Source organism: Mauremys mutica, chromosome 11 (assembly GCF_020497125.1).
Source record: "Mauremys mutica isolate MM-2020 ecotype Southern chromosome 11, ASM2049712v1, whole genome shotgun sequence".
Taxonomy (NCBI): Eukaryota; Metazoa; Chordata; order Testudines; family Geoemydidae; genus Mauremys; species Mauremys mutica.
In genome coordinates this window covers 34,669,787-34,696,138 of record NC_059082.1, presented here as the reverse complement: position 1 = coordinate 34,696,138, position 26,352 = coordinate 34,669,787, and the positions used below count along the sequence as shown (strand labels likewise).

The 26,352-nt window shown below is 40.1% G+C and overlaps 2 protein-coding genes across 8 annotated transcripts in view; one reads left to right on the top strand and one right to left on the bottom strand.

Moving 5' to 3' along the window:
* The first annotated feature begins 611 nt into the window (after positions 1 to 611).
* On the top strand, positions 612 to 19,815 carry WDR61 (WD repeat domain 61). Of its 4 annotated transcripts, XM_044979611.1 has the most exons (12): positions 614 to 721; positions 3,874 to 3,919; positions 4,004 to 4,031; positions 5,083 to 5,188; positions 5,560 to 5,732; positions 6,949 to 7,097; positions 7,867 to 7,960; positions 8,920 to 9,013; positions 10,458 to 10,550; positions 11,241 to 11,319; positions 15,249 to 15,369; positions 19,660 to 19,815. In XM_044979611.1, exons 2-11 carry the CDS (start codon positions 3,908 to 3,910, stop codon positions 15,336 to 15,338), a joined length of 918 nt encoding a protein of 305 aa, XP_044835546.1. In that variant the 5' UTR covers positions 614 to 721; positions 3,874 to 3,907; the 3' UTR covers positions 15,339 to 15,369; positions 19,660 to 19,815. The 4 variants fall into 4 exon arrangements, with proteins under 4 accessions (XP_044835548.1, XP_044835550.1, XP_044835546.1 ...); XM_044979613.1 differs by lacking the exon at positions 19,660 to 19,815 and having other exon boundaries at positions 612 to 633; positions 15,249 to 16,419; XM_044979615.1 differs by lacking the exon at positions 19,660 to 19,815 and having other exon boundaries at positions 613 to 721; positions 15,249 to 16,419.
* DNAJA4 (DnaJ heat shock protein family (Hsp40) member A4) overlaps positions 18,717 to 26,352 on the bottom strand; it is a 9,432-nt gene continuing 1,796 nt past the window's right edge. The window contains exons 2-7 of one of the 4 annotated variants that reach the window (XM_044979608.1): positions 23,205 to 23,385; positions 22,170 to 22,274; positions 21,170 to 21,397; positions 20,755 to 20,985; positions 19,984 to 20,084; positions 18,728 to 19,894 (exon numbers count right to left, since the gene is read on the bottom strand). In XM_044979608.1, the coding sequence (XP_044835543.1) occupies positions 19,679 to 19,894; positions 19,984 to 20,084; positions 20,755 to 20,985; positions 21,170 to 21,397; positions 22,170 to 22,274; positions 23,205 to 23,262 (939 nt within the window). In that variant the 5' untranslated portion in view covers positions 23,263 to 23,385 and the 3' untranslated portion in view covers positions 18,728 to 19,678. Of the gene's footprint in view, positions 19,895 to 19,983; positions 20,085 to 20,754; positions 20,986 to 21,169; positions 21,398 to 22,169; positions 22,275 to 23,204; positions 23,386 to 26,352 lie in introns of all 4 variants that reach the window. The other 3 variants (XM_044979606.1, XM_044979605.1, XM_044979607.1) reach the window with 3 other exon arrangements.

The window sequence follows — 26,352 nt, the reverse complement described above, 5'->3', positions numbered from 1 at the left end:
TGGGTATTACCACCCGTTTCACTATCATTTTTTGGAGAGGGTGATACTGATTAGGCCTCATTGAAGAAATGTTTTGCGGGGAAACTTACTTGACCAAGGAAAAGGTGGAAGCCAGGCCTGGAGGGGTTCCAGGAACGGGGCAGCCACAGAGGCAGGTGCAGAGAGGAGAGCGGTGGGAGGGCAGCAGCTAGCTAAAGGAGCAGTGAATGGCTGCAGGGAGCAGGCTGCTTGGCAGGAGACCAGGAGCAGGCGTCTGGGTGTGAAGTGGAGGCCAGGGGCTGGGATTGGTGAGAGGCTGCATGTGGCTGGGGAGGATTTTCATGGCAGCATTTTGGCTAGACTGAGGGGGCAGAGGTGACGGGACTTTCCTGACTGACCACGGACCTGGCTGGGCCTGGGTGCAGAGGCGCTCGCCGGGCCCCCTGGCTGCCCACCCACTGCGCGAGAGCCGCGGCGAAGGGGGGCCAGCGGGGGCGGCGCGGTGGGTAGCCCCGAGGCAGGTGGAGGGAGGCTCAAGGGGCCTTCTCAGCCACGAGGTGGCAGCACGACGCTCTGGCCCCAGCCGCTCCTTCCTCTATGGTCACTGCGGGGAGACAGGCACTGGAGTCGGACGCTTCAGCCTTTCTCTCGATGGTAAGAAACCTCATCACAGGGCGCCGGCGTCGCTGGTGCTGGTTGGGTGGCCGCGAGTTCGGGTGGGAGGAGCAGGAGCGGCGCCCAGGTAAGAGATGCGGGGCCCCGAGGGGGTGGGGGCGCGGGGGTGGTAACTGGTGCGGGAGAGGGGAGCTGGGGCCGCGGCCGGGGGCTGAGGGGGGCCGCCGGGCCCGGGAGGGGCGCTGGGGTGGGGGAGGTACAGGCTGTCCAGCGTCCCGTGCCCTCCATGTCTCTTGGGCAGAGCCCACCAGCCTGCTGTTGCTCCCGCCCCCAGGATCCCAGTAACTGGCCTGGCCCGGCCCAGACTGGTCCGTTCCTCCGCGCAGTTGGCAGCGCTCTGCGTAGTCGGTGTCACCCCCCCTTTGCGTGAACCTTTCACCCAGCCAGAGGGGAGAGAAGCATTTTTTAACAATTAGGAAAACATGATTATCAAACCCAGAGCAGTGGCTGGGGGACCCGGGGTAGGTGTAGTTTGAAAGTGTTTTAAGCTCACTTTTAAAAATCAGCTTGATTTCAAGATGACAGTACCCATTTAATCTGTGACAATGCAGGAAGTCTCAAATCTTGAAATTAGAAAATTTAAGTAATGGGAAAATGGATTTCATGTTTGCTTTACTTCCACTTATACAGCTCTGTCATGGTTCTGTTGTTGTTTCTTCAGGGCCGTACGTGTGTGTTGTATTTCATCTTTCACTTTTTTCAAGTTTCTCTGCCCTAAAATGTTTACAGTCTGACAGGGGTGGGCAAACTACGGCCTGGGGGCCACATATGGTCCGTCAGACATTTTAATCCGGCCCTTGAGCTCCCACTGGGGAGCGGGGTTGGGGCTTGCCCTGCTCCGCACGTGCTGTGGTTCTGCGCGGCCCCTGGAAGCAGCGGCATGTCCCCCTTCCAGCTCTATGGGTGGGGCAGCCAGGGGGCTCCATATGCTGCCCCTGCCCCAAGCGCCAGCTCTGCAGCTCCCATTAGACAGGAACCGCAGCCAATGGGAGCTGCACGGGCGGCACCTGCGTACGGGGCAGAGTGCAGAGCCGCCTGGCCGTGCCTCTGCGTAGGAGCGGAGGGGAGACATGCTGCTGCTTATGGTTGTTTCTTGAAGTAAGCACCACCTGAAGCCTGCACCCATGGTTCCCTCCTGTGCCACAACCCCCTGCCCTAGCCCTGATCCCCCTCCTGCCCTTTGAGCCCCTCGGTCCCAGCCTAGAGCACCCTCCTGCACCCCCAACCCCTCATTCCCAGCCCCACCCCAGAGCCCAAATCCCCAGATAGAGCCCTCCCCCCTACACCCCCAACCCCCTCCCCCAGTCTGGACCCTCCCACAACCTGAACTCCTTTCTGGCCCCACCCCAGAGACCTCACCCCCTCCTGCACCCCAACCCCCAATTTTGTGAGCATTCATGGCCCACCATACAATTTCCATACCCAGATGTGGCCCTCGGGCCAAAAAGTTTGCCCACCCAGATCTAAGGCCTCAATCTTGGCATGAGCTCCAAGTGGGTCGACCCTCATTCCCATAGGATGCGTATTGCAGGATCCATTGTCCTCATCCCATGAACCTGTACAAAGTCCAATTGATTTTATTGGGATGCGATATAGGTGGAGAGGTATATGGTACTGGATCCTGATGCAGGACTGTGGCCTTGGAAAAATAGTACCTCACTGCATATCAGAACATGATATGATTACTAAAGGCTTCTTATTGCTGAAACTACTTTATATGCCACTATTTGAATATATGCACTGTAAAAATGATAAACAAAAGAAATGTATGAAGTGAATTAACAATACTAAGTACTGAAGTGCAATCTCTTTATCCTGAACATGTAACTTACAAATGCAGATTATTATTTTTTTGGTTACATAACTGCACTCAAAAACAAAACTGTGTAAAACTTTAGAGCTACAAGTCCACTCAGTCCTACTTCTTATTCTGCCAATCGCTAAGACGAACAAGTTTGTTTACATTGACAGGAGATACTGCTGCCTGCGTCTTATTTACAATGTCACCTGAAAGTGAGAACAGGTGTTTGCATGGCACTTTTGTAGCCAGCATTGCAAGGCGTTTACATGCCAGAAATGCTAAACATTTGTATGCCCCTTCATGCTTCGGCCACCATTCCAGAGGACATGCTTCCATGCTGATGATGCCCCTTAAAAAAATAATGCATCAATTAAATTTGTGACTGTACTCTGGAGGGGGGGGGGAATTGTATGTCTTCTACTGTGTTTTACCTGCATTCTGCATATATTTCATGTTATAGCAGTCTCGGATGATGACCCAGCACGTGTTCGTTTTAAGGACACTTTCACAGCAGATTTGACAAAACACAAAGATGGTACTGATGTGAGATTTCTAAAAATAGCTACAGCACTCGACCCAAGGTTTAAGAATCTGAAGTGCCATCCAAAATCTGAGAGGGATGAAGTGTGGACCTTTTTTTTTTTAGAAGTTGTAAAAGAGCAACACTCCGATGCGGAAACTACAGAACCCAAACTGTCAAAAAAAGCCCCACTCAACCTTCTGCTCGTGGCATCTGACTTAGATGATGAAAATGAACATGTGTCAGTCCGTACTGCTTTGGATGGTTATCAGATAGACCCCATCATCAGCATGGAAGCATGTCCTCTAGGATGGTAGTTGAAGCATGAAGGGACATATGAATCTTTAGCACAACTGGCATGTAAATATCTTGCAATGCCAGCTACAACAGTGCCATGCAAATGCCTTTTCTCGCTTTCAGGTGACGTTGTAAACAAGAAGCAGGCAGCATTATCTCCTGCAAATTGTAACCAACCTTGTTTGTCTGAGTGACCAAAAAGTAGGACTGAGTGGATTTGTAGGCTCTAAAGTTTTACATTGTTTTATTTTTGAATGCATTTTTTTCATAATTCTACATTTGTAAGTTCAACTTTCATGATAAAGAGATTGCACTACAGTACTTTATGAGGTGAATTGAAAAACACTTTTTTTAGTGCAGATATTTGTAATAAAAAATAAATATCAAGTGAGCACTGTACACTTTGTATTCTGTGTTGTAATTGAAATTAATATATGTAGTATATTATATATATGTAAAATGTAGTAAACATCCACAAATATTTAAAATAAATGGTACTCTATTGTTTAACAGCACAATTAATCACGATTAATTTTTTTAGTCACTTGACAGCCCTAATTCTTATTTCTGATCCTAATGTTTTTTTTGTTTTTGTTTCCAGAGTATTCCTATGCATATTCAACTTCTATAAAGAAATGACCACACAGGTAAATACACAGGAGTAATTAAACTAATCTGTCTAGTTTGATTTGTGACCATTTTTATAACGTGGATGTTCTTTTTCATTTCAGTACAGTATTCTCTTCAAGCAAGAACAAGGTGAGGCGATACTAACATGGAATTGTGCTGTTAATTTTTCTTACCTAAAATCTTTATTGCCTTGGATGATTTAAAATGAGTACTAACAGATAGATTTGTGAAATGTTGCATTCTCACTAAGTCTAAATCTGAGTGCGTTTTACGGTATTTTTAGCTGCAGTGATCATGGTAAATAAAATTGGATTTAATTCTGCATAGGCATGATCCAAAGCACTCCAAAGTCAACAAAAGGACTCCTATTGACTTCAGTGGGCTTTGGATCAGGCCCTATGAGAACCTTCCCAATCCCCGTTACTTTTTTCTAGACTGGTTTAGGTGTACTTGAGAATGCATGGATTCATAGGCAAGCCCATGATCCATTAGGCTGTTTACTGTGACCACGGCTCCCTGGATTCTGTGGTTCTACAGCATGTGCCACAGAATCTTGCAGCAGAATCCCATACTTTCATGAGTGACAGTATTCCCAACTGCAGATACCATGAGCTTCCTCCCTGACAACTTTTCCATTGAATTGTTAATACAAACGTCTGTATCACATTTGATTTACTGAGCTCCTAAATTTCTAACACAATGAATACTATACTATACTGATTTTTCATTTTTGAATCTGATTGTTTTTGTTAAATTTCCCTGTTTTGTTTTGTTTTGTAAACTACCTGAACCTGACACAGAATTTCAAAGTCTGTTGGACTGAAATGTCACAGTAACCAGAAGCTTTGCTGCAGAATTTAGGTCCAGCTGGCTACATGGTTCACATGGCCTTGACCAGGACTTGCACTGTGCTATGGGTAGAGTCTAACATGGCTGCTGCTGTCATATACCATGCTTGCTAGCTTTCCATTCTGTTCTTTTTTTTTTATGTATGTGTTCTCAGTATGACATGAGAATTATAGGTAAGAGGGGAAGGTACTGTTAGCTGATTCTGCACATTATTAGTGCTTCCTTCTGCTTATAGTAGGAAGTAAGAACAAGCAACTGCTGTGGGTAAATACACCTGCTTGATTCCAAGAAACACCATTGTTTTCTCTCTAATATTTGTGCTCTCTTCCAGCACATGATGATGCCATCTGGTCAGTTGCATGGGGAAAGAATAAAAGAGATGGTTCTGAAACCGTAATCTCTGGATCTTTAGATGATCTAGTGAAGGTCTGGAAATGGTAAGTGAGGGGTTCAATAAACATTGGTTAAACTGATTAACAATTGGAAATACAATGTAAACTAGTGCAGAAATACAGTATTCTTTCCTTTCTCTAGCCCCCAGAACATCAGTAGCTGTGCACTGCACAGTAAGTAGCAGAGCACTTTGCTTTGCTGAAATGGGGGCTAGGGCTGGGGAAACAAGCTGAAAAAAAAGATTGTAGTAGTGCTACGCACAAACTGTCTGCTTTCACTGTTCACCTGGAGTCAGTTCTCCCCTTTTGCTGTGCAAAAGGTAAGAAATGCTTTTAAAAAAAACAAAAAAAGAGGTGGGTGCAATACCTGAAATTATTCTTAATTAGTTTGTTTTTGTTTGTGTTTTTAACAAAAGGACTGATGAAAAATTAGATCTACAGTGGACTTTAGAAGGCCATCAACTGGGTGTGGTATCGGTAGATATCAGCCACACAGGTACCATTGCAGCATCGAGTTCCCTAGATGCTCATATTCGTCTTTGGGATTTAGAAACTGGCAAACAGATCAAGTCCATAGATGCTGGTCCTGGTAAGATCTTGGTGCTAATTTGGTTATTTGTAATCTCTGCAATGTGTGTATTTATACAGTACAGTAGAGAACTAACATACTAGCTGGGAGTGTCTAGCTTTTTTGTATAGTGTCACAATGGTCTCCTTCCTTTTGCAAAACAAGGATATGAGATTAACAGGCATTCACTTGCATATACTTTACCAATGCACGCTATACTGGTATAAACCAGTGTTAAACTGATGTCTCTCTGTTTGGGGTTGCACTGATAACAATCTATTTAAAAACTGATTTTAGTTAAACTAGTGCAACTTCTAGGTGTTGACAAGGCTTTCATGTAATCCTGCTGGCTTTATTCACTATCACTGTTGTGACTATTTTTTGTTGAGGATGCATAAGGCAGAATCAAATCCAGTTATCTCATAGGTGTAGTGATGAGAAAGTCTAGTGGTGGCAAAAACCCCCTATTCAAATACACAGTGATGGCTGAGATTTGCATATTAAGGTCCCAGGTTTGCTGCAGGTGCACTTTGAAACTCAGTACTGTACAGAGGGTGCTTGTTTATGAAATGCATGCAAATAAAAAAAAAAGGCTTAAGTCTAGATAAGCCTTGACAAGCACTGAATTCCAATTTGGAGGGCACAAGATATTAACCAAAGGATTTAAATATTATAATAAAGAATATTGGTAGATCGACCTTGTAGATCAGAGAATGAATGACTAAGCACATATATAATAAATCTGTGAGGCACGCAGCACCAGGCTAAGCAGATAACTGTAAAAAGTCACCATATTCTATTTCAATGAATAATGACCTGCTCTGCACTCTTTCCTTCTATCTGTAAATGCTTTCTGTCTCTGTTGCTGGGCCAGCTCTCCAGTGCTGCTTCTGACAAAGGCAACAGTTCTTTCTTCTAATGGTTTTCAAGCAAATAAGAGGATTTTTTTTTTTTTTTGAAGGAAACGATAGCTAATGCCATTTAACACTATTAATGTGCTGCTGTTCTAGGAGGATGCCCTAGACTAAGATCTTCCTGGAAAATGTCATCTGTGATTAAGCTGAAAAACCAACCCCTTAAGTGTTTATTCTGTCAGCTTTTGTTAGCTTGGTGTGAATTTGTGGCTGAAGTGCAGGGGAATAAACTGTCTGTGAACAGGTATACGTGGAATTAACATTGTTGGCTAAAAACTATTAACTAGATTAAATATACCAAATATTTTTTCTTTTTTGTACAGTTGATGCCTGGTCGTTGGCTTTTTCACCAGATTCCCAGTATCTTGCAACAGGAAGTCATGTAGGAAAAGTGAACATTTTTGGTGTTGAAACTGGAAAAAAGGAATATTCTCTGGACACTAGAGGGAAATTCATCCTTAGCATTGCATATGTAAGAACTTAACTGATGTTCTCTTCTGTTAAAGTATCATCCTTGTCACCTGCTGTAAATCACTCATTTTCTGATACTGTATTCACAACGTTAACAGGAACCCTTATTTAAAAAACAACAACAGAGACTTCCTACGTACTCATCATCCACTTCTAGGCAATAACCTCCTAAAGAAAGCACTTTACTTCTGCTTATAATTGCCATTGGCCTTTCCTGTATGTATAATGGTCCTTTGTTCCAACTTAACTGATGAATTGGACCAGCCTTAAAGGTAATACAAGCTCTCTATAATGCTTTTGCTCTTCCAGCAAGGATATCAGACCATTACAGATACCAATTAAATCTCTGAATTCCCCTTTAGGAGGTAACTTTGTTGATGGTGAAACTGAGGCATAAGAAGTTTGAATAACTTTTCCTAGGTGAGACAGAAAACTATTGAAAAGTGCACGCTCTTTACTGTAAATTATTACAATAGAAAATCCCCTATTGCTGTACATCAGAATGAATAATGCATCTAGTAAAAGAATCAGGCAGATAGACATTAAGGACATCATGCAGTTTGAAAACTATCTGGAAAAGTCACTCCTGTTCTTGCTCATGTGCTGCTTATGAATTTCAGTCCTAGATTTTCAGATTTTTCTGAGCCCACCATACTAAATACCTTGCATGGCAGATTGTTTTGATGTCATCTTGTCTCTTTTCACCTTCCCCATCCTCCCAATACAAAATAAGAGTAATTATAAAATGTATAACACATATATTGTTACAGAGTCCAGATGGAAAATATTTAGCCAGTGGAGCAATAGATGGCATCATCAATATTTTTGATATTGCAACTGGAAAACTTCTGCATACGCTAGAAGGTAAGTCTTGGAATGTTTGCAGAGTGCAAATTATAGCTTTAGTCCTGATTAAAATGTTAGTTAAGAAACACTTTTTAATATTGTGTGATGGGTTGAAATGTCAGGTTAGTTTGTCCATCTGGAATATTCACTTGCAAGCTTACACTGATGGCCAGGTTTCCAAGACAGTCCACCTATATCTGTGCTCTGATTTAGTCACCATCATTTTTATGGTTCTAAATGCTGAAGTATGTGTGGGACCCAATTGTAAATCTTCAACATGCACCATGGATGTGTCTTAGAAAGCATATTCAGTAATGCTTAACTGGATTCTTCCTAACAAATCAGTTTAACTTTCCCCAGTGCTAGCAAATGAAGCTGGTCTGTCAATGCTGCCTTACTCCTTCTCCCCCCCCCCCCCCACTGTATTGATATTAAAAAGTTAGTTCCCATGGGTAGAAGAGGGATGGAACACCTTCCCTCTTGTTATATATATTGCAACTCTCTAACAGGGATGAAGAGACTCTCTTAAGTAGTTTATGCAACCCCCTTTTTAATGTAATCTTAGAAAATATGTAAAAGATGAAAGATAAATCACACACAGGGCACAATATGACTTCTGATAGAATGGTGCTGCTGATTTTTTTCTGTGGTTCTTCTAAGAAAGAACCATAGCTGTAAAATCATGGTAATCCTGTGTGGACATGAATATGCTCTGCCATGAGGGAGATGAGTGTTCAGGAACCTTCCAGATTCCTGATGCACTTACACTGACTGTATTCAGAAGAGTTTTGGGGGGCAAGGGTGGAAGTAGCTTAAGAATGAGGAGCTTAACAATTGTTCAAATATTTAAACTGAAGAGCATCTCCTTGCTTTTTTTTTTTAATGAAAGATATTATCCTGACTTAAATCCTCTCTAATAATTCTTCTTACCAATGATAGAGTATTTACAGATCAACCATGCCTATTCTGAATTTCAGGCCATGCAATGCCAATTCGCTCATTGACGTTTTCTCCCGATTCCCAACTACTCGTTACAGCTTCAGATGATGGATATATCAAAATCTATGATGTGTAAGTTGTTTCACAAGACATGTGATATAAAACTAATATTCTAAGAGGCTGTAGTGTCCCAGAACAAACTGCTCCTCTGGGAATTCTGCACTACTGCACATATTTAATGAGCCCCGCAGATTTCTAATTTTTCACATAGGAAAAAGCTTCTGCCAAAATGTTGCTGCAGTGCTGCCCTTTGCCCATCAGAGGGCGCTGTGGCGATAGAACAAAGTTGCAGCTCCCTGCAGCAAGCGGTCATCCAGGGTCTGCATGGGGGAAGCTTCCTAACAATCTCTCCCTTGCCCTTCCCCCCCCCCCCCCCGCAAGAAAAAAAAGAAAAAAGAAGTTCCATACTTTTCCCACCAATACGCAACAGTCTTCCAAGTTCACACCCAGGCTCCTTCCCAGCAATTTACTTTCCTCTCCCTCAGCTCCTCCATTATCCCTGACTCCCCCAAGCCTTTCCTCTGCTTCTGAGGGGTGTGGGAAATATGGTTCTGTATTGTAGTTTAAATGAATTAAAAGAGTTCTGTTTCAATATGCCAAGTAAGGAATCTATTTGTCAAAAAACATGTTCTGAATTTTTGTTGTTGTCTGTATTGTTTTAGACATACTTGCTGACAGGTATTTTGAAATAGCTGACAAAAAATAATTGAAACTGGTGTGATTATAGTGTGTTATTTTGACAAAATATACAGAATTTTGCAGAATGTTAAAATATTGTGCGCAGAATTTTTAATTTTTTGGCGCAGAATTCCACCAGGAGTAACAAACCAAGCATTTTGGTGTATGGAATTATCTTTAACAGTGTAGTTGAATTAACTATTTTTTAAAAATCTGACATTTTAAACTGTAAAACATTAAATCCTGTGAACTTGGACTCTTTTAAAAGGGTACAAATGTGGATGGCAGATCAGGCTCAGAAAATTGATGCCCACTTGCCATATTTGGTAGTTCAGTATACCTACCAGCCTCATTCTTATCCTGCATACCCTTTTTTTTTTTTTTTTTGGTCCACCTTTAGAATTTCTGCTTCATGCCTAAAATATGCGGCCTCATTCATTGTCTTTGTCTTCGTCTTCCCACTCCACTTAAGCCCTTGGCTTTCTCCCTATTGCTGCCCTCTTTTCCTGTAGTCTATCACTCTCCTGACTCTCTGTGGCAATATCTTCTTCCTCCTGCTATCTGGGCTTTCTTTGATTCCCACCAGTCTGGCTTCTGTCTTTTCCCTCTGCTGAAACAGCTCTCAAAATCACTACCTACCTTTTCCTAGTTAAGTCAAAGGTATTTTATGCTCAAATCCTAGGCCTTGTTAGTTCAAGCACCCTGACTGGGGGAGAGGCTGTGTCTCAGATAACCGTGACCTAAGCCCCCAAGAACTTACCTGAAATTAGCACATGAAATGTTAATGCAATTTTTTTATTATATGGTGGCTTAACTCTAAACTTTTTGTCTCCCATAGACAACATGCAAACTTGGCAGGCACACTAAGTGGTCATGGATCCTGGGTATTAAATGTGGCATTTTGTCCAGACGATACTCATTTTGTTTCCAGGTATTTAGCATTTTTCAATTTTTATGAAGAAACTTAATCTTCCATTTATAAATGAAGGTTGATCACACTACGTAGATAACTTAGAGTGGAACCTAGATAACTTATATTAATGAGTGAAAGATCTGTTATAAATTGGGCCAGACTGATACCCATACTTACATAGAATAGTGCTTTATACACACAATCTCATTGACATCAGTGGGGCTTTCTTGTGCAGTTGAGGTACTTCTGCGTGTAAATAAGGGTATCATAATCTGGCCCTAAATTTCTGTAAAATAGCAAGTAAGTGAACATACCTAACTGAAGGCAAAGATACTGATTCTCAAAATGCATGTTAATTTATTTTAATGATTGTAGCTTAGCTTCTCATTATTTAACGGAACAGTGCAGACTACTCAACTGTGCTTTCTTTAGCTAACTAATATGCTTCAGAGAATTGGTGATTGCTGTGTTTGGAATTCTCATTTATTTTACACACTGTTCATATTAAAATAATTGCAAATTGAGGCCAGTGTTTCTAGAACCTGCTGGTAGATCTTCATTTGTTCTGTTGCTTTTCCCACTAATTTTGAGGGTGTGGTGGTTTGGTTTTTTTTGTTTTTTAAATATTGTAGTATCAGATCTTTGGTCTCTTAATTATAGTATAATCAAATTGCTACTAATTCAGATTTGATCTAAAATATTTTCCAGTTCATCTGACAAAAGCGTAAAAGTTTGGGATGCTGGAACAAGGACCTGTGTTCATACCTTCTTTGATCATCAGGATCAGGTATATTAAGAATGTAGAACATGTATAATTCTCATATCTGGTCGTCTTATCTAGATAGATTTACTAGTATGAAAACTTCACTTAGGGCTTGTCCATACAAATGCTTAGTTTGCAGCAAGCTGGAATGTGAACTTGCTGCACGCTAAATGTCTGTGTGGACCCTGCTGCCGTACACCAGAAGTTCCCTAGTGCGCTTTAATCTACTCAGAGGGGTAACTAGTGGTGTTCCCCAAGGGTCAGTCCTAGGACCAATCCTATTCAATTTATTCATAAATGATCTGGAGAAAGGGGTAAACAGTGAGGTGGCAAAGTTTGCAGATGATACTAAACTACTCAAGATAGTTAAGACCAAAGCAGATTGTGAAGAACTTCAAAAAGATCTCACAAAACTAAGTGATTGGGCAACAAAATGGCAAATGAAATTTAATGTGGATAAATGTAAAGTAATGCACATTGGAAAAAATAACCCCAACTATACATACAACATGATGGGGGCTAATTTAGCTACAACGAGTCAGGAAAAAGATCTTGGAGTTATCGTGGATAGTTCTCTGAAGATGTCCACGCAGTGTGCAGAGGCGGTCAAAAAAGCAAACAGGATGTTAGGAATCATTAAAAAGGGGATAGAGAATAAGACTGAGAATATATTATTGCCCTTATATAAATCCATGGTACGCCCACATCTCGAATACTGTGTACAGATGTGGTCTCCTCACCTCAAAAAAGATATTCTAGCACTAGAAAAGGTTCAGAAAAGAGCAACTAAAATGATTAGGGGTTTAGAGAGGGTCCCATATGAGGAAAGATTAAAGAGGCTAGGACTCTTCAGTTTGGAAAAGAGAAGACTAAGGGGGGGACATGATAGAGGTATATAAAATCATGAGTGATGTTGAGAAAGTGGATAAGGAAAAGTTATTTACTTATTCCCATAATACAAGAACTAGGGGTCACCAAATGAAATTAATAGGCAGCAGGTTTAAAACCAATAAAAGGAAGTTCTTCTTCACGCAGCGCACAGTCAACTTGTGGAACTCCTTACCTGAGGAGGTTGTGAAGGCTAGGACTATAACAATGTTTAAAAGGGGACTGGATAAATTCATGGTGGCTAAGTCCATAAATGGCTATTAGCCAGGATGGGTAAGAATGGTGTCCCTAGCCTCTGTTCGTCAGAGGATGGAGATGGATGGCAGGAGAGAGATCACTTGATCATTGCCTGTTAGGTTCACTCCCTCAGGGGCACCTGGCATTGGCCACTGTCGGTAGACAGATACTGGGCTAGATGGACCTTTGGTCTGACCCAGTACGGCCTTTCTTATGTTCTTATGTACTCCAGTTTTGAAAGAGGCTAGGGTGGGGTTGATTTACACCCTGTCTTGCTGCAAGCTAAGTGTTTTTTATAAGCAGGTCCTTACATTTTTTTAATTGAAATCCAGGCTCCATTGAAGTCAAAAGCCCATTGAAATCAGTGGGGCCAGGATTTCACCACTAGCCCTTGGGATAGTGCACTAACATTTTAAAGCTCTGATGGTATTTGAGAATCGCTATCCTAGAATCTATTTTTTTTTTCCCCCAAGCTCCCAGGCTGACCTTTTCTAAGTACTGTAATACTTTTTACAGCCCCAAACAAGAGGCACAAGGTGGTGAAATGGAATCTCATCAGTCTATATCAAATCAATACCTCTTTGCTACACTCTTATTTTGGTTCATAGCAAACAGGGTGAGTGTGCTCTGTATGTAAAGAAAAAATATAGACTGTTAAAGGCAGTGGGTTGGTGTCTTTTTTTTCCCCCTAATTCATAGATTCTAGGACTGGAAGAGACCTCAAGAGGTCATCGAGTCCAGTCCCCTGCCCTCATGGCAGGACCAAATACTGTCTAGACCATCCCTGATAGACATTTATCTAACTTACTCTTAAATATCTCCAGAGATGGAGATTCCACAACCTCCCTAGGCAATTTATTCCAGTGTTTAAACCACCCTGACAGTTAGGAACTTTTTCCTAATGTCCAACCTAAACCTCCCTTGCTGCAGTTTAAGCCCATTGCTTCTTGTTCTATCCTTAGAGGCTAAGGTGAACAAGTTTTCTCCCTCCTCCTTATGACATCCTTTTAGATACCTGAAAACTGCTATCATGTCCCCTCTGTCTTCTCTTTTCCAAACTAAACAAACCCAATTCTTTCAGCCTTCCATCATAGGTCATGTTCTCTAGACCTTTAATCATTCTTGTTGCTCTTCTCTGGACCCTCTCCAATTTCTCCACATCTTTTTGGAAATGCCGGTGCCCAGAACTGGACACGGTACTCCAGTTGAGGCCTAACCAGCGCAGAGTAGAGCAGAAGAATGACTTCTCGTGTCTTGCTCCCAACACAACCTGTTTAATGCATCCCAGAATCATGTTTGCTTTTTTTTGCAACAGCATCACACTGACTCATATTTAGCTTGTGGTCCACTATAACCTCTAGATCCCTTTCTGCCGTGCTCCTTCCTAGACAGTCTCTTCCCATTTTGTATGTGTGAAACTGATTTTTCCTTACTAAGTGGAGCACTTTGCATTTGTCTTTGTTAAACTTCATCCTGTTTACCTCAGACCATTTCTCCAATTATGTAGGAAGAAATCCTGAAAGCTTATTTCTTCTTGAGGTTTTTTCTCAAAAATCAGGATTATCAACTCGTTTGCTGGGAGGCCTTCTTGGAATTGGAGCTCTCACTGAAGTGGTAGCTGCCTTTGAGACCAGGCTGGAGCTAAATCTTTACCAAACTAACCTCTTTCCTCCCAAACATTTTGGGCATTTGAATTTAAGTGTTAATAAAAATAAGCCAAAAAGAGGGGGGTGTATTTAATTTAAAATAAAATAATTAAAAACAAATAAACCAACCCTCTCTTCCCTATTAGTCAGGTTTCACTTCCTTTGTAATTTGTGCTGTCAACTCTACTAATTTCCCCGTTTTCCAGGGAGTCTTTGAGGATTAACAGGGAGTTCTAATTTTTAAAAAAGTAAAATAAATTATTCTTTTTCTTTTTGAGAACTGTCTGTATTGATGTCTTGCTGTCAGGAGGCTAACACACAGTCATGCCCTTCCAGGTGTGTGAGAGGAGTGTTAATGAAAAGTGGTGGTACAACTGACAAAGACTTCCCAAAATAGACTATTGAAGACAGAGCCCTTTTGGCAATAACAGGCTAATGTGCTATTTTTAATTTTTTATCTTAGACCTTTAACATGACTAGGAATAGTTTACGGACTGACCAAACCTCTCTAGGGTTTGTATTCGTACTTAAGTCATTAGTTGGCTGTCTGGGTTTACCTTCTGCTGAAGGTGGCCATCCTTCAGCCTGGTGCAACCCTCCATTTCCTTTCAGCCTTGCATTTCTCATGCTCTTTCCTTTTCCTTTCCTTTCCTGAAATTACTGTAAAACTAGTTTGGCTTGAAATGAATAGGCTAACACAGCTACTGAGAGAACCAAACTTGTTGAAACTGATTCACTTTAGAATGACTATTTTGTACATATCACCTTTCATTCATAGACTTTAAGGTCAGAAGGGACCATTATGATCATCTAGTCTGACCTCCTGCACAATGCAGGCCACAGAATCTCACCCACCCACTCCTGTAACAAACCTATTCCTTATTCATCCAGGCTGTTGGGGAACAAACTGTATATTCAGCTAGATGGGTGCAGTAGGAAGATTATTGGGTTTTCATAGTAATTGACAATATCAGGGTTCAGAAGATGGAAAGTGAGGCTAGTGCCTTTTTCAGACAGATGGCAGTCTCTACTGTGCCTTGGTTATCTCAACAGCTTTGCATTAGTAGTGGAACTGATATATTTAAACTACCATCCCCACTCTTGGTGACTACTTAAAATGTGAAACAGTGGCATCTTGTCACCCACTTTAATGAGCTATTGTTTGCTCTCTTCTATTTGCAGGTCTGGGGAGTGAAATACAATGGAAATGGTTCCAAAATTGTATCTGTTGGAGATGACCAGGAAATCCATATCTATGACTGTCCAATTTAAATATGCGGAGTCAGACATATTGGTTAATTATGTATGTACAGGTTTTCAGGATTACTGCACTTCTCATATGTTGCCACTTAAAGATGCTTCTGATTATTTTGTTAATGTGATAATGCATTTTAACAATGCTGAGCTGAATCTTTGACTATTGCTACAATAGAAAAATCAAAATATACGTAAGGTTTATATGTATTTTTATCCCTTTATGTTTGGCATGTAAGAACTTTACGTTTTTTAAATAGAAGTTACTATTGTAGTTGCATATAACTTTACTGCTTTCTCTTAAGCAGTTTTTGAAACAGTATGTATTTGGAAATATGTACCCATGTGAAGTAACTGCTTACTTAAGCTACCTCCATATTTTTCTCTCCAGAACTATATAAATAGATTTGAATCTGAAATTGTTGACTGGCTCTGGGTGAGGCTTAATTTAGGAAACATTACTGGCTCTTAAACCATGTCTACGTGTCAGACATGGCAACTGGCATTCTGGTGCTAAATAGTTGTCCTGGTGATGTGGGACAGGGTCATTTAAGTTAAACATACTCTAGCACCTGTGCTCAAGCCACATGGTTCACTAGTCATGGTGTATCAACTTTAAATTTAACCACCCCCCTCCCCAAACTTAAGTTTAGATTCTCTCTTTACTGGATGTATATTAGCTGTAAACGTTTTAACCCATTTCCTAGCCTGATGTCCTGACTGTGAACTGATCCTTGAGGGTTGGGGAATTTGATACATGGGAAAACATTTCCTCAGTGTTCCAGTTAAAATTCATTTTTTTTTTTTTAAACCTATAAAACCAAAGCAAGCTGTGGAGGGGAAGTTTCCTTTCATGTCACTGGTTAGATAACCTGTTTCAGGGAGCTCTTTAAATACAGTCTCATTGTAGGGCATATGGTAGGTAAGCTATTGATGCAGATTGTTTCAGCTTCAAATTTCCCTCCTGCTGTAGGTTTTACTAGAGGTTTTTTTCAATTCTGCCTCTATGCTGAATAATTATATACAAAGTATACCATTTCTTGCTTTCTAAGGTTGATGCTACCATTTGCTACTTTTATAAAATAAAAGCTTAATTTTACTCTTTCCCCTATCATATATCCTCTAGACAAGGAGAAGTATGTATGGTCACATTGTGTGTAACTACCAGTTTAGGGAAATACTAATAAACATTTTAAAGGTGAGATGCTCTAACAGTTCCAGGCAGTATGTAAGACAATTTTTAAGTGTCTCTGTTAAGTTTTATCATTGACACTAATGCTGTGTCAAAATCTTTACAGTAAAATAACTTCCATAATTCATTGTATAAATGTTATTCTTCCCCCCTCCATGTAAAAACCCGGTTCCTAGCTCTATTGCAGGATTAGGTATAGGTTTTTAAGTGTAGCCTAATAAGTAGCAGCCTGCTTACAGTTCATGTTACAGGCATAAGCTATCCCAAATGTGTAAGACAGCCACTTCAATTATAAAGTGGGCCAACAGTAAAAGTTATAGTGTGCTTCATGTAGTGGTAGACAAGTATTTACAAGCAAAGTATGGCACTCTGTGGTCAGTGGTAATGTTCAAAGGAGACTGACTTTTTTGCTCCTCTTCCTACTGTAGGGGTAGGTAAGCTTTTTGGCCTGAGGGCTACATCTGGGAATAGAAATGTGTGTGGTGGGCCATGAATGCTCACAAAATTGGGGTTGTGGTGCAGGAGGGGGTGAGGGACACTGGTTGGGCATGCAGGTGTGGGACCAGAAATGAGTTCAGAGTGCAGGAGGGGGCTCTGGGGCGCAGGTTCCAGGCAGCGCTTAACTCAAGTGGCTCTTGGAAGCAGCAGCATGTCCCTTCTCTGGTTCCTATGTGGCTTTATATGCTGCCCCGTCCACAGGCAAGGCCCCTGCAGCTCCCATTGGAGTGCCAGAGGGAGCATGCAGGAGCCAGAGTGGGGCCATGTTGCAGCTTCTAGGAACTGCATGGTGCAGGCCCTGGCCCTGTGCCCTGGAGTGGGACCATGCAGCTGCTTCTGGGAGCCATGTGAAGTGGACCCTATCCTGCTCGAGTGCTGGAGCAAGGCAAGCCTGAAACCCCGCTTCCCAGTGGGAGCTCGAGGGCCATCTTAAGACAGCTGGTGGGCTGCATCTGGTCCACAGGCTGTAGTTTGCCCACCCGTCCTACTGCAAGCAAGAGCTGAAGGTTCAAGTCTTTATTCCACAGGTGGAAATCTTATGTAAGATCAGCTCTTTTCTTCTCTGAAGCTAGGAATTCCTTTTAGTGGAAAAAGCAGGTAAATAGAAGAGTAGGGGGTTATTATACAGACACTAAATCAAATTGTGTACAAAGGGGTTGCCTTTTTATACCACACTGCCATATGCTTTATGTAAACAGCAGCTGTATGGTGACCTCTAGTGCCATCTCAGGTCTTGCTGATTCTCTATACAAATACCCTTGGACAGAGCTGTATACTACTACAAAACACAACAAGCCGTATCAGCTGCATAAATAAAAACAGCTAGCTACTTTGAACTTAAACCTGCCTGGTGTCATTCTGTGCTTGTAAAATTACATATGACGCCCTGCACATTGCTGTTAATTTACTACTGCACATGAATGAAATTTGAAGCACCCACTTTCCCATTCAGCAGTAGCACATAAATCCTACACTGATTTAGACAACAGAGCTCTCATGTGCCTACAAACTGCTAAAGGATTGTAGTTACAGTGAGTATAGACAGCCTCTACTACTTCTAGAAATATAACTGACAAGTGATGATTGCCCCTATGCATTTAATCTGAATACAATCTGGAGCTTTTAGAACCAAGGGATTCTGAATAGGGATTTGTTTGATATGATTTCCCCCTTCAGAAAAACTAACTGCTACCTTACTGTAGGCTGATGGAATCTGAAACTGTCCTAGCTTTGAGAGAGTCACTGAGCTAAGACAGGACCTAAAAACACAGGATAGGGCAACATCTACCTGAGACTGGCACAGTAACACTAACATTTTACAGTTTATTATTTTAACTTGGTGCTGGAATAAAATCTAAAGAGATCACTATGCCAGGCAGGCTACTATAGTTACTCTACTGCCTAAAGGAAGAGTAGAATGGATCTTAAGGTGGAAGAGTAAATTTGACAGTATGGGGAGAAAAAAAAATAGGTACCTATTGAAAATACAGCACATAAGTTCCCTTGGCCTGTTAGTGCAAGTGGCAGATAAACTAATTTCTCCACTCCCTCTAAAGGTACTGTGAATTATAGAGGGGATTGGGAAAGTCTTAGGGCCTCTACTCACTGTTTGAGGCAGGGAAGTGGAGGAAGTAGGGTCTTGTACTTGGGTTGTGGAAAAGAGAGAGCTGAGTTCTGGCTATAATGCCCCCTGTGGGCATTATAGCCAGACCTCAGCTCTCTCTTTTCTAATTTAGCTCATCACTTTGTAAAGCGTTTCAGCTAAACTGACATCACTTAATCTGGTAAGTGTATTCATCACAAGGAATTATATTAGTAAAAAGCTTTTCCTAGTAGAACTAACTTTTAGACATACTATACCTTATCCTATTTGAGTTTTTGCTACTTAACCATGCTTATGCTAGGTGGTAAGACAGGCAGACCAAGCTGGTGCTCAAGTAAATGATTAATGAAAAGCTTGTTTTGTGTAGCAGTATGTTTGCCCTGAATCCATTATACTTCTGGAAATTGCTGAGGAGGTAGAAAAATAGTATAATACTAAACAGTCTAATGGCTTGTTTAAACTAAACCTTAAAGCCCTAGCCTGAACTGCATAGCAACAGAGGGAGAGACTTTGAAGAGTTAACAGGGAGACACTAAAGCAAGCTAGTTCTGAGATTGGCTGCTGGACATAAGACAGCCTCAGCTCAACATTTGGTTCTGGGCTGGCATACAGAACTAACATTTGTAGACACTTAACAGGCTTAATGATGAAAGGCTCATAAGATTGTACTTTTCAGACAGATTTCTGCTTGGACCTAAGATGTTTTTATTATAGAAAACAAACTAACTTTACCATATGAAAAAATATTTACATAAGACACTAAGCTAGTATTGCAAGAGTCTTACATAAATAGTACTGTTGAAGTCACTCTGCTTCTTGAGTGGTACTTCACTAAAGCTGGTGGACCTTTATAGCAACTTAGATATGCACAATTTTCTCAGCTGCATAACTAGGAAGTGCTAAGTTACAGATAAAGACTATGAATACTTAAATATGAATTGGTTACAAACATATGGGCAACACAGCAACTCAATTTGCTGAAGACAAAATAAGAGGTATTGGCTATTAAAGCCATGCAGTTTTCATTGTGAAAATTTACATTCCAGATGACTCATCCATTCCATTTTAAGAGGTTTGGCATTGCACTCCTGTTCTGGGACCTTCTTCATCTTCTTCATATACTTCTCTACTATTACGGCAAGTTTTCTCTCTCGGATCAAACTCTGTAAGTTCTACCTGATCCATGTCATCTGTAATCATGACTTCTTCTCGTGGAGGAAGCAAAGCTTCCAATATAGGCAGTTTTTCCCTGGGAAGCCACTGATGCTCTGGAAAGATGACCTACAAATAAAAAATGTTTTCCCTGTAAATAATTCCTGGTCTTAAATATTCCATTAAATATGAAGGTGAATTAGAAGCAGTGAACTTACCATAAACTGTATAATTAAATAACCTTTGTCCAGTGGAGACTTGTAGATAGGCATCCCTTCATTAAGGATACATTTTAGGTCACCATGCTTTATCACTTCACCTGCCCACAAAGAGGGATCTGGAATCAGTATACATTTTGGTATCTTTACATTTGGGTTTACAGCCATAAAAGCAAAGCTTTGTAACAGGAAACAGTCCTGGGTTTATGAATTTCTCTTCACCATTGCTGTGAAAGCCCATACAAACACAAGGGACAGCTGACTATACACGAAGTGTAATGAAAAAAAATGAAGTCTGTTCTCCAATCTTAAAAGTAACCCTTAAAGAACAGTAGGTAAAACTCCAAGGGGGAAGAGTTTTAGTTGGTTTCCCTTTCTGGGATTTTCTTGCAGAAAGTGTTTTAGCGCCACATGGACTCAGTAGTTTTCTGGTTCTTCACTCTAATTTTTAACTTCATAGATGTTTGACTCCCATTTTAGTTTTGGCAAAATTATAAAGCAATTAAAACCAGGATCTTATACTGGAAAGTGTCATGCAACCTCACCTACAGGCAGTGCAATCAGCTCCACCTGTAATAAAGGAAGCCAACAAGTTGGAGTTGGAAACAGAACAGGAGCAAGAACTGTGAGATAAGTAACTCAATCAAATCAAGGTTGACTGATTTCTAAAATCCCATTCCTATAACACATTCAGTGGAACCTTAAACCGTGAAGTGTGACTTTTGCCAACAAGCAATTTCTAAAAGAACAAGCATAACTCTGAAAGCCTACCTGGTCTAGAAGTTATAATAAGGACTCTATTATCCAGTGTTTCAATGGTCCTTTTGAAGCCACATAAAGACTCAGAGAGGTGAATTTTCATTTTCATAATTAAATCATGTCCTCGCCTCTGAAAGACACTATGATCCTTCTGATCCAGTACAATTATAACATCACCAGGTTCCAGGTCAGGTTCCTGATCGCCTTCTCCATGAAATACCAACTTTTGCCCATCTTTCATACCTATAAATGGTAATTTAAATTAACAGGCTAACAAAACAGGTAGATAGTAAGATACGAATATTGTAACATGTTTTAAGAGCTCATCAGAACTCATTTTAACACAGCTCAATTTCTGGGACAAATCTGTATACTTCAAAGATTTACACTAAATTTGAGATTGAGCTACCATTTTAAGTATTCTTACCTTTATCAATGTGAACTTCTATGATCTTTTTCTCTCTGACAACTTTACATCCATTGCAGTTGTCACATCTGTCCTTTGGGTTTATTCGTTCACCTTGGCCTTTGCATTCTGAGCACATAGTTTGAATTTGCTGTACCATGCCAGGTCCAATCTGCTGAACAAGAACCTGCATTCCTCTTCCTTTGCACATGGGGCATTTTTCTATTGCTCCTTTCTTTCCACCATATCCTTGAGGCAGCAAGAAAATCTAAGGTCAACACCTATGGGAAAGCTATTCATTCAATACTATTCTGGAATAGACTGCTTGAACCCTAGTTCTTAAGCATCAGAATTACCAAATCCACATTCTGAATTTAGTTCGCGCACTCTCTCCCCACCCCCCCTTCCAAGTGTTACTGCATGTTACATCAGACACATTTGGCACATTCCCAATTGCGCACACTTAATTTCACCCTCCCTTCACATTTTAGCAATTTTCAATGAATGATCAGCATATTTATCATGTCTTGGAAATGTAGCCATTTGGCATTCCAGCAGCATTCTAAAACAAAGCTGTCTGCTAGAATTTTACATAATTGTCTAGTGTCTTAACACTTCAAGATTTATGCTAGTCAACAAGGCCAGACAATTATGTAAGCATATGATGTTTAACGGACATGTAAGAAGATTATAAGAACATATATAGAACATTAACCAACCAACCATGTAAGTGACCATTTTAACATCCTGTATCTCAATTTTATTATTGCTCCTTAGGGAACTAAGAAATCTAGGTTCTGGTCACTAATATACAATAAGGCCACAGTTTTATTTGAAAGGAATGGCCTTATTCGTGGGTAAGTATAGTGTAAAAATGGTTTTCAGACCCTTTCATTGATGGCTAGCTGCCATGACAATGATGGGCTCTACAGAGATTTATGTAGACACTCAGTGCTTCTTTCCCTTTGTCTGTACTTTAAAAAGCTGAATTTTAGATGATCCACATTACTGAAGTTCATACCTTTACACTTCTCACAGATTACATTCTTTTGTAGTGCCAACTTCCTTGTAACTCCATTATACAAGTCTTCAAGAGAGACGCTCAACTGATGCACAACATTCTTGCCTTCAAGGAAAAGAGTTTAGAAATATTAAAGGCCAATACAAACATTATTAATGGCAATTTCTTATTACAGGTTCTCTAAGCAAACTACTTGTTAGTATGTGTTCAGTCTAACTGAGGAATCTGTTTGTTACAAATTTTAAAAGCCAAATTCAACTCTGGTGTAAGCAAATGCAACTCCTGTTAGCTTCTACTGAGTTGCATCCACTTACATGAGAACTTCATTTGGCCATAAATTAGCAGCCATTATTAACCTCATTTTGTAGATTAACTGAGACAGCAAGACATTATAAGGACATTGTCAACATGCGATCGTGTCAATTTAGAAGCACTTTAATACTAGACCTGCCTTCATGTTCCCTCACCAGTTTGTGGCATAATTTAAAAAGTTTCTCTCCTCTATTACTAAACCCATAAAAATGGGGGATAGGCAAAGATAGTAAAACCAACTATACAGAAACTGTCATCAAAAGCACACAAGAATTCTTAGTTTTTAAATTTTATTCCCCCTACCTCCTCCAATCTTTTGTTTGTAGTGTTAGATGTTACACTTTGAAGTGTTATTTTCAAGTTCATAGTACCCAGTTAAGCAACTTGTCCAAGGTGTATCAGCAAGTCAGTTGCAGACCTAGAAATAGGTCCTGACTCCCATGCTTCTGTTCTAACCCCTAAGTTGTCTTTCTCCTCTATATTATCCATGTCCCACTTACATAACCTAGCCATGTCACTGATTTTTTTTAGTATCAGCTACATGTTAGAAATTTTTTTCTATAATCAACAGATCAGCTCATACTTTACATGACCTATGCTGTTGCTACTAACAATATCCACACTAGATGCATTTTAATAAAAATAGCAATACTGCAGCACAGTTAGGTGTCTTACGCACTAGTGCATGTTAAGTTTCTACAACTTCTCTTTAGAGCTATGTACCTCTTCTCTCTCTATTCATTCGGCCTCCACCACCAAAGAACATGTCAAAGATGTCCATGGGTGAAGAGAAGTTGCTGCCACCCAAGCCTCCTTCTTTAATAGCCTGCTCCCCACCCTGGTCATAGATGTCCCTTTTCTTTGGGTCCGACAGAACTTCATAAGCCTGGGATATGAGCTTAAACTAAAAAAAGAGAAAAGAGAAAAGCTCTGAGCAACTATGACCAATGGCAAGAATCTACAAGTGAATCTCAAGAAAATTTGAACTGCAACAAGAGTCTGTAGTACTTGTAATCCCTTTGTAGCAGAAAGCACTGTCAATAGAAAGTTGGTTAAAATGTACAGATACTACCTGTGTTTTTGCAAAGTTTTCCCCAATACATATTACATGATTTCTATGCTGCACAAAGAGATGGTAAATACACGTTACAACAAAGTCACATCAAGCCTTCTCAAATGTTTGCCACCTACAGCTATACATTCTGTTTGGGTGTTATTTGCTTCCATTACAGTTTTATCACCGAGGACTGAAGTACTGGCCTTTGATAACTATTTCACTCACCACTGACCTTTAACAGCAGCAATGAAGGATTTTATATCCAGTTAAACCTGCAGGATTTAACCCTAATATTCTGGTCAAATTAAGCTTAACAACCCTTCTTTTATGAGAAAAGTGGTGCTTCACTGACATTAATTGGTCAGAAAGTCAGTTTTATGTCTTGTCTAGAAGTGGCCATATCCCTTTGTTTCAAGGGAGATTTTATTATATGAATCCAGACTTACAGTTCTATTACTACGCAACAGGCTGAAGACAAAATGACGAACCATTTTTAAACTTTTTTCTAGTGACCTGACTCTCATGTCAGTTCTTTTGACTATTAATTTTATGATCTGTGTTCCTCATGATCTGCTGTATGTCACCTGCAGTTCTTTTCCCCTGACCGAGACTCCACTGTAAGGCAGTTAGCGTTCCTAAGTAAAGAGGCTAATCTTGCATTCTTTTTGATATGAGGTTAATTTCTTAGAGAAAAGACTGTCTACACTGTTCCTGAAAGGGTTTTTAATAGCTATGGAGCCAGAGGTGTTAGATTACAATGTATTTAATAAAATGGCAAAATTCCCAAAATGGAAGACACAGCAGACCACATTACAGTAGTTACATGCTAGACCCTGCTATTTCAATTTTTGTTCTGCACACTGCTCTTTAAGACTAGAGATACTGATTTCACTTATGCCCTTTGTTAAAGCCATTTCCAGAAGCTTCACTAAATTCATAAGCCTACTACTCAGAGTACAGCTAGTTTTCTGAGCACATAACTACACTGCTCGTCATCTTATCAGATGATGTTTGAGAAAGGCGCTTTCTTTCTCCACAAAAAAAAATATGAATGAATTCCACATGGAGAGCTGATATGGCTCCCTCTGGACAATTAAGTCACATCTCCATTGTCTTTTTTTTTTTTGCTGTTGCCATCACAAGCACAGCTTCACCAAGTAGTGTAGTACATCAATACTGGTAGCAGCTGCCAGTGTTTTAAGTATCATGCCATCTAGCACTGCATGGCAGTGATTAAAGTGCTCATAGCAGTCATTTGAGTCTTGTTTACAGCAGAACTAACAATGATGAACTGAATTTCTTAGCAACAGGATAGCACCAACAATTCCCACAAATCAGAAGAGACTAGGAACAACAGTGGTGTCAATCTACTTCTTCCACAAGCTTGTGACAGCTGAGATAGCAATCCTCCCCCCTTAAAGTTTATGAAAGCATATGAGATTATATGCTCCAAAAACATTGGCAAAAAAGTTAAGTCTCTAAAGGGTCTGGAAAATGTATTATGCTTAATCGGGAATACCCTTTACTGCAATAAGAACACTATATTCATTAATTAAAAATAGAACAGAAGATAAGAGAAGAACTAAATAATCCTTTACTCTGCACTTGTCAGGGTGGATAAAAATCAATGATTTAAAAAAAAAAGATTTTTTTGATAAAATGCTTTTTGAGGAAAATACCTATCTTTTTTAATTAAGATTCATTATAGCTCAAAGAGATCTCATCATGGAATAGGATTATAAATTCTAATTCTATAGTAATGAGAGAATATATTCATGCAATGTTTAAGAAAAGTTTTGTAAATGAATTCCAATTGTTCATGGATTCCAATTCTGCAATTTCGCATTGGAGTCCTTTTTGAATTTTGTTGTTGTTGGAGTATTGCGGACCTTGAGATCTGTAATTGAGTGACCAGGGAAGGTTGAATTGTTCTCCGACTGGTTTTTGAATGTTTTAATTCTTGATGTCTGTTTTGTGTCCATTTATTCTTTTGTGTAGAGACTGTCCGGTTTGGCCTTGTCACTCAGTTACAGACCTCAAAGTTGCAATACTCCAACAACAAAAAAATTCAAAAACAGACTCCAATGAGAAACTGCAGAATTGGAATTAATTTGCAAACTGGACACCATTAAATTAGGTTTGAATAAAGACTGGGAGTGGATGGGTCATTACACAAAGTAAAAACTATTTCCCCATGCTAGCCCCCCCACCACCTTCTTGTTAAATGTTGGAAATGGGCCATCCTGATTATCACTACAAAAGGTTTTTTTCTCCTGCTTATAATAGCCCACCTTAATTGATTACTCTTGTTATAGTTAGCATGGTAACACCTATTTTTCCATGTTCTCTGTGTATATACATCTTCCTACTGTATTTTCCACTGCACGCAGCCGATGAAGTGGGTTTTATAGCCCATAAAAGCTTATGCTCACATAAATTTGTTAGTCTCCAGGGTGCCACAAGTACGCCTCCTTCTTTCTGCCAATATTTTAAGTTTCTCATGTTGACCTGGCTGACATAGTCGTTTAAATTTTTTTTTAATATTTCATGTAACTATTTTAGTTAAAAACAATTTTAACAAAAACAAACCTGATTTAAAAAAACTTGAATGTTCAACTAAATTCAAAAATTCATATGCTTGTTTTGTTAAAATACTTGTTTGCTGTTGAAGAAAAAATCCAGAATACATAATGTTATTGTTTTAGTTAAATAAAACAATTTAAATGTCTGTCTGATGATGTTTTCCTCCTAATACAGCATGGAAAGAAAATCCTCCAAATATTAATGTTGAATTGGAGATAGTTCACCTCCCAG

Bases quoted from the DNA above. Each gene is read 5' to 3' on its own strand.
- WDR61 (XM_044979611.1), top strand. The intron at 4,032-5,082 runs GTGAGGCGATAC...GCTCTCTTCCAG, and splicing joins TCTCTTCAAGCAAGAACAAG to CACATGATGATGCCATCTGG. The intron at 5,189-5,559 runs GTAAGTGAGGGG...TTTTAACAAAAG, and splicing joins CTAGTGAAGGTCTGGAAATG to GACTGATGAAAAATTAGATC.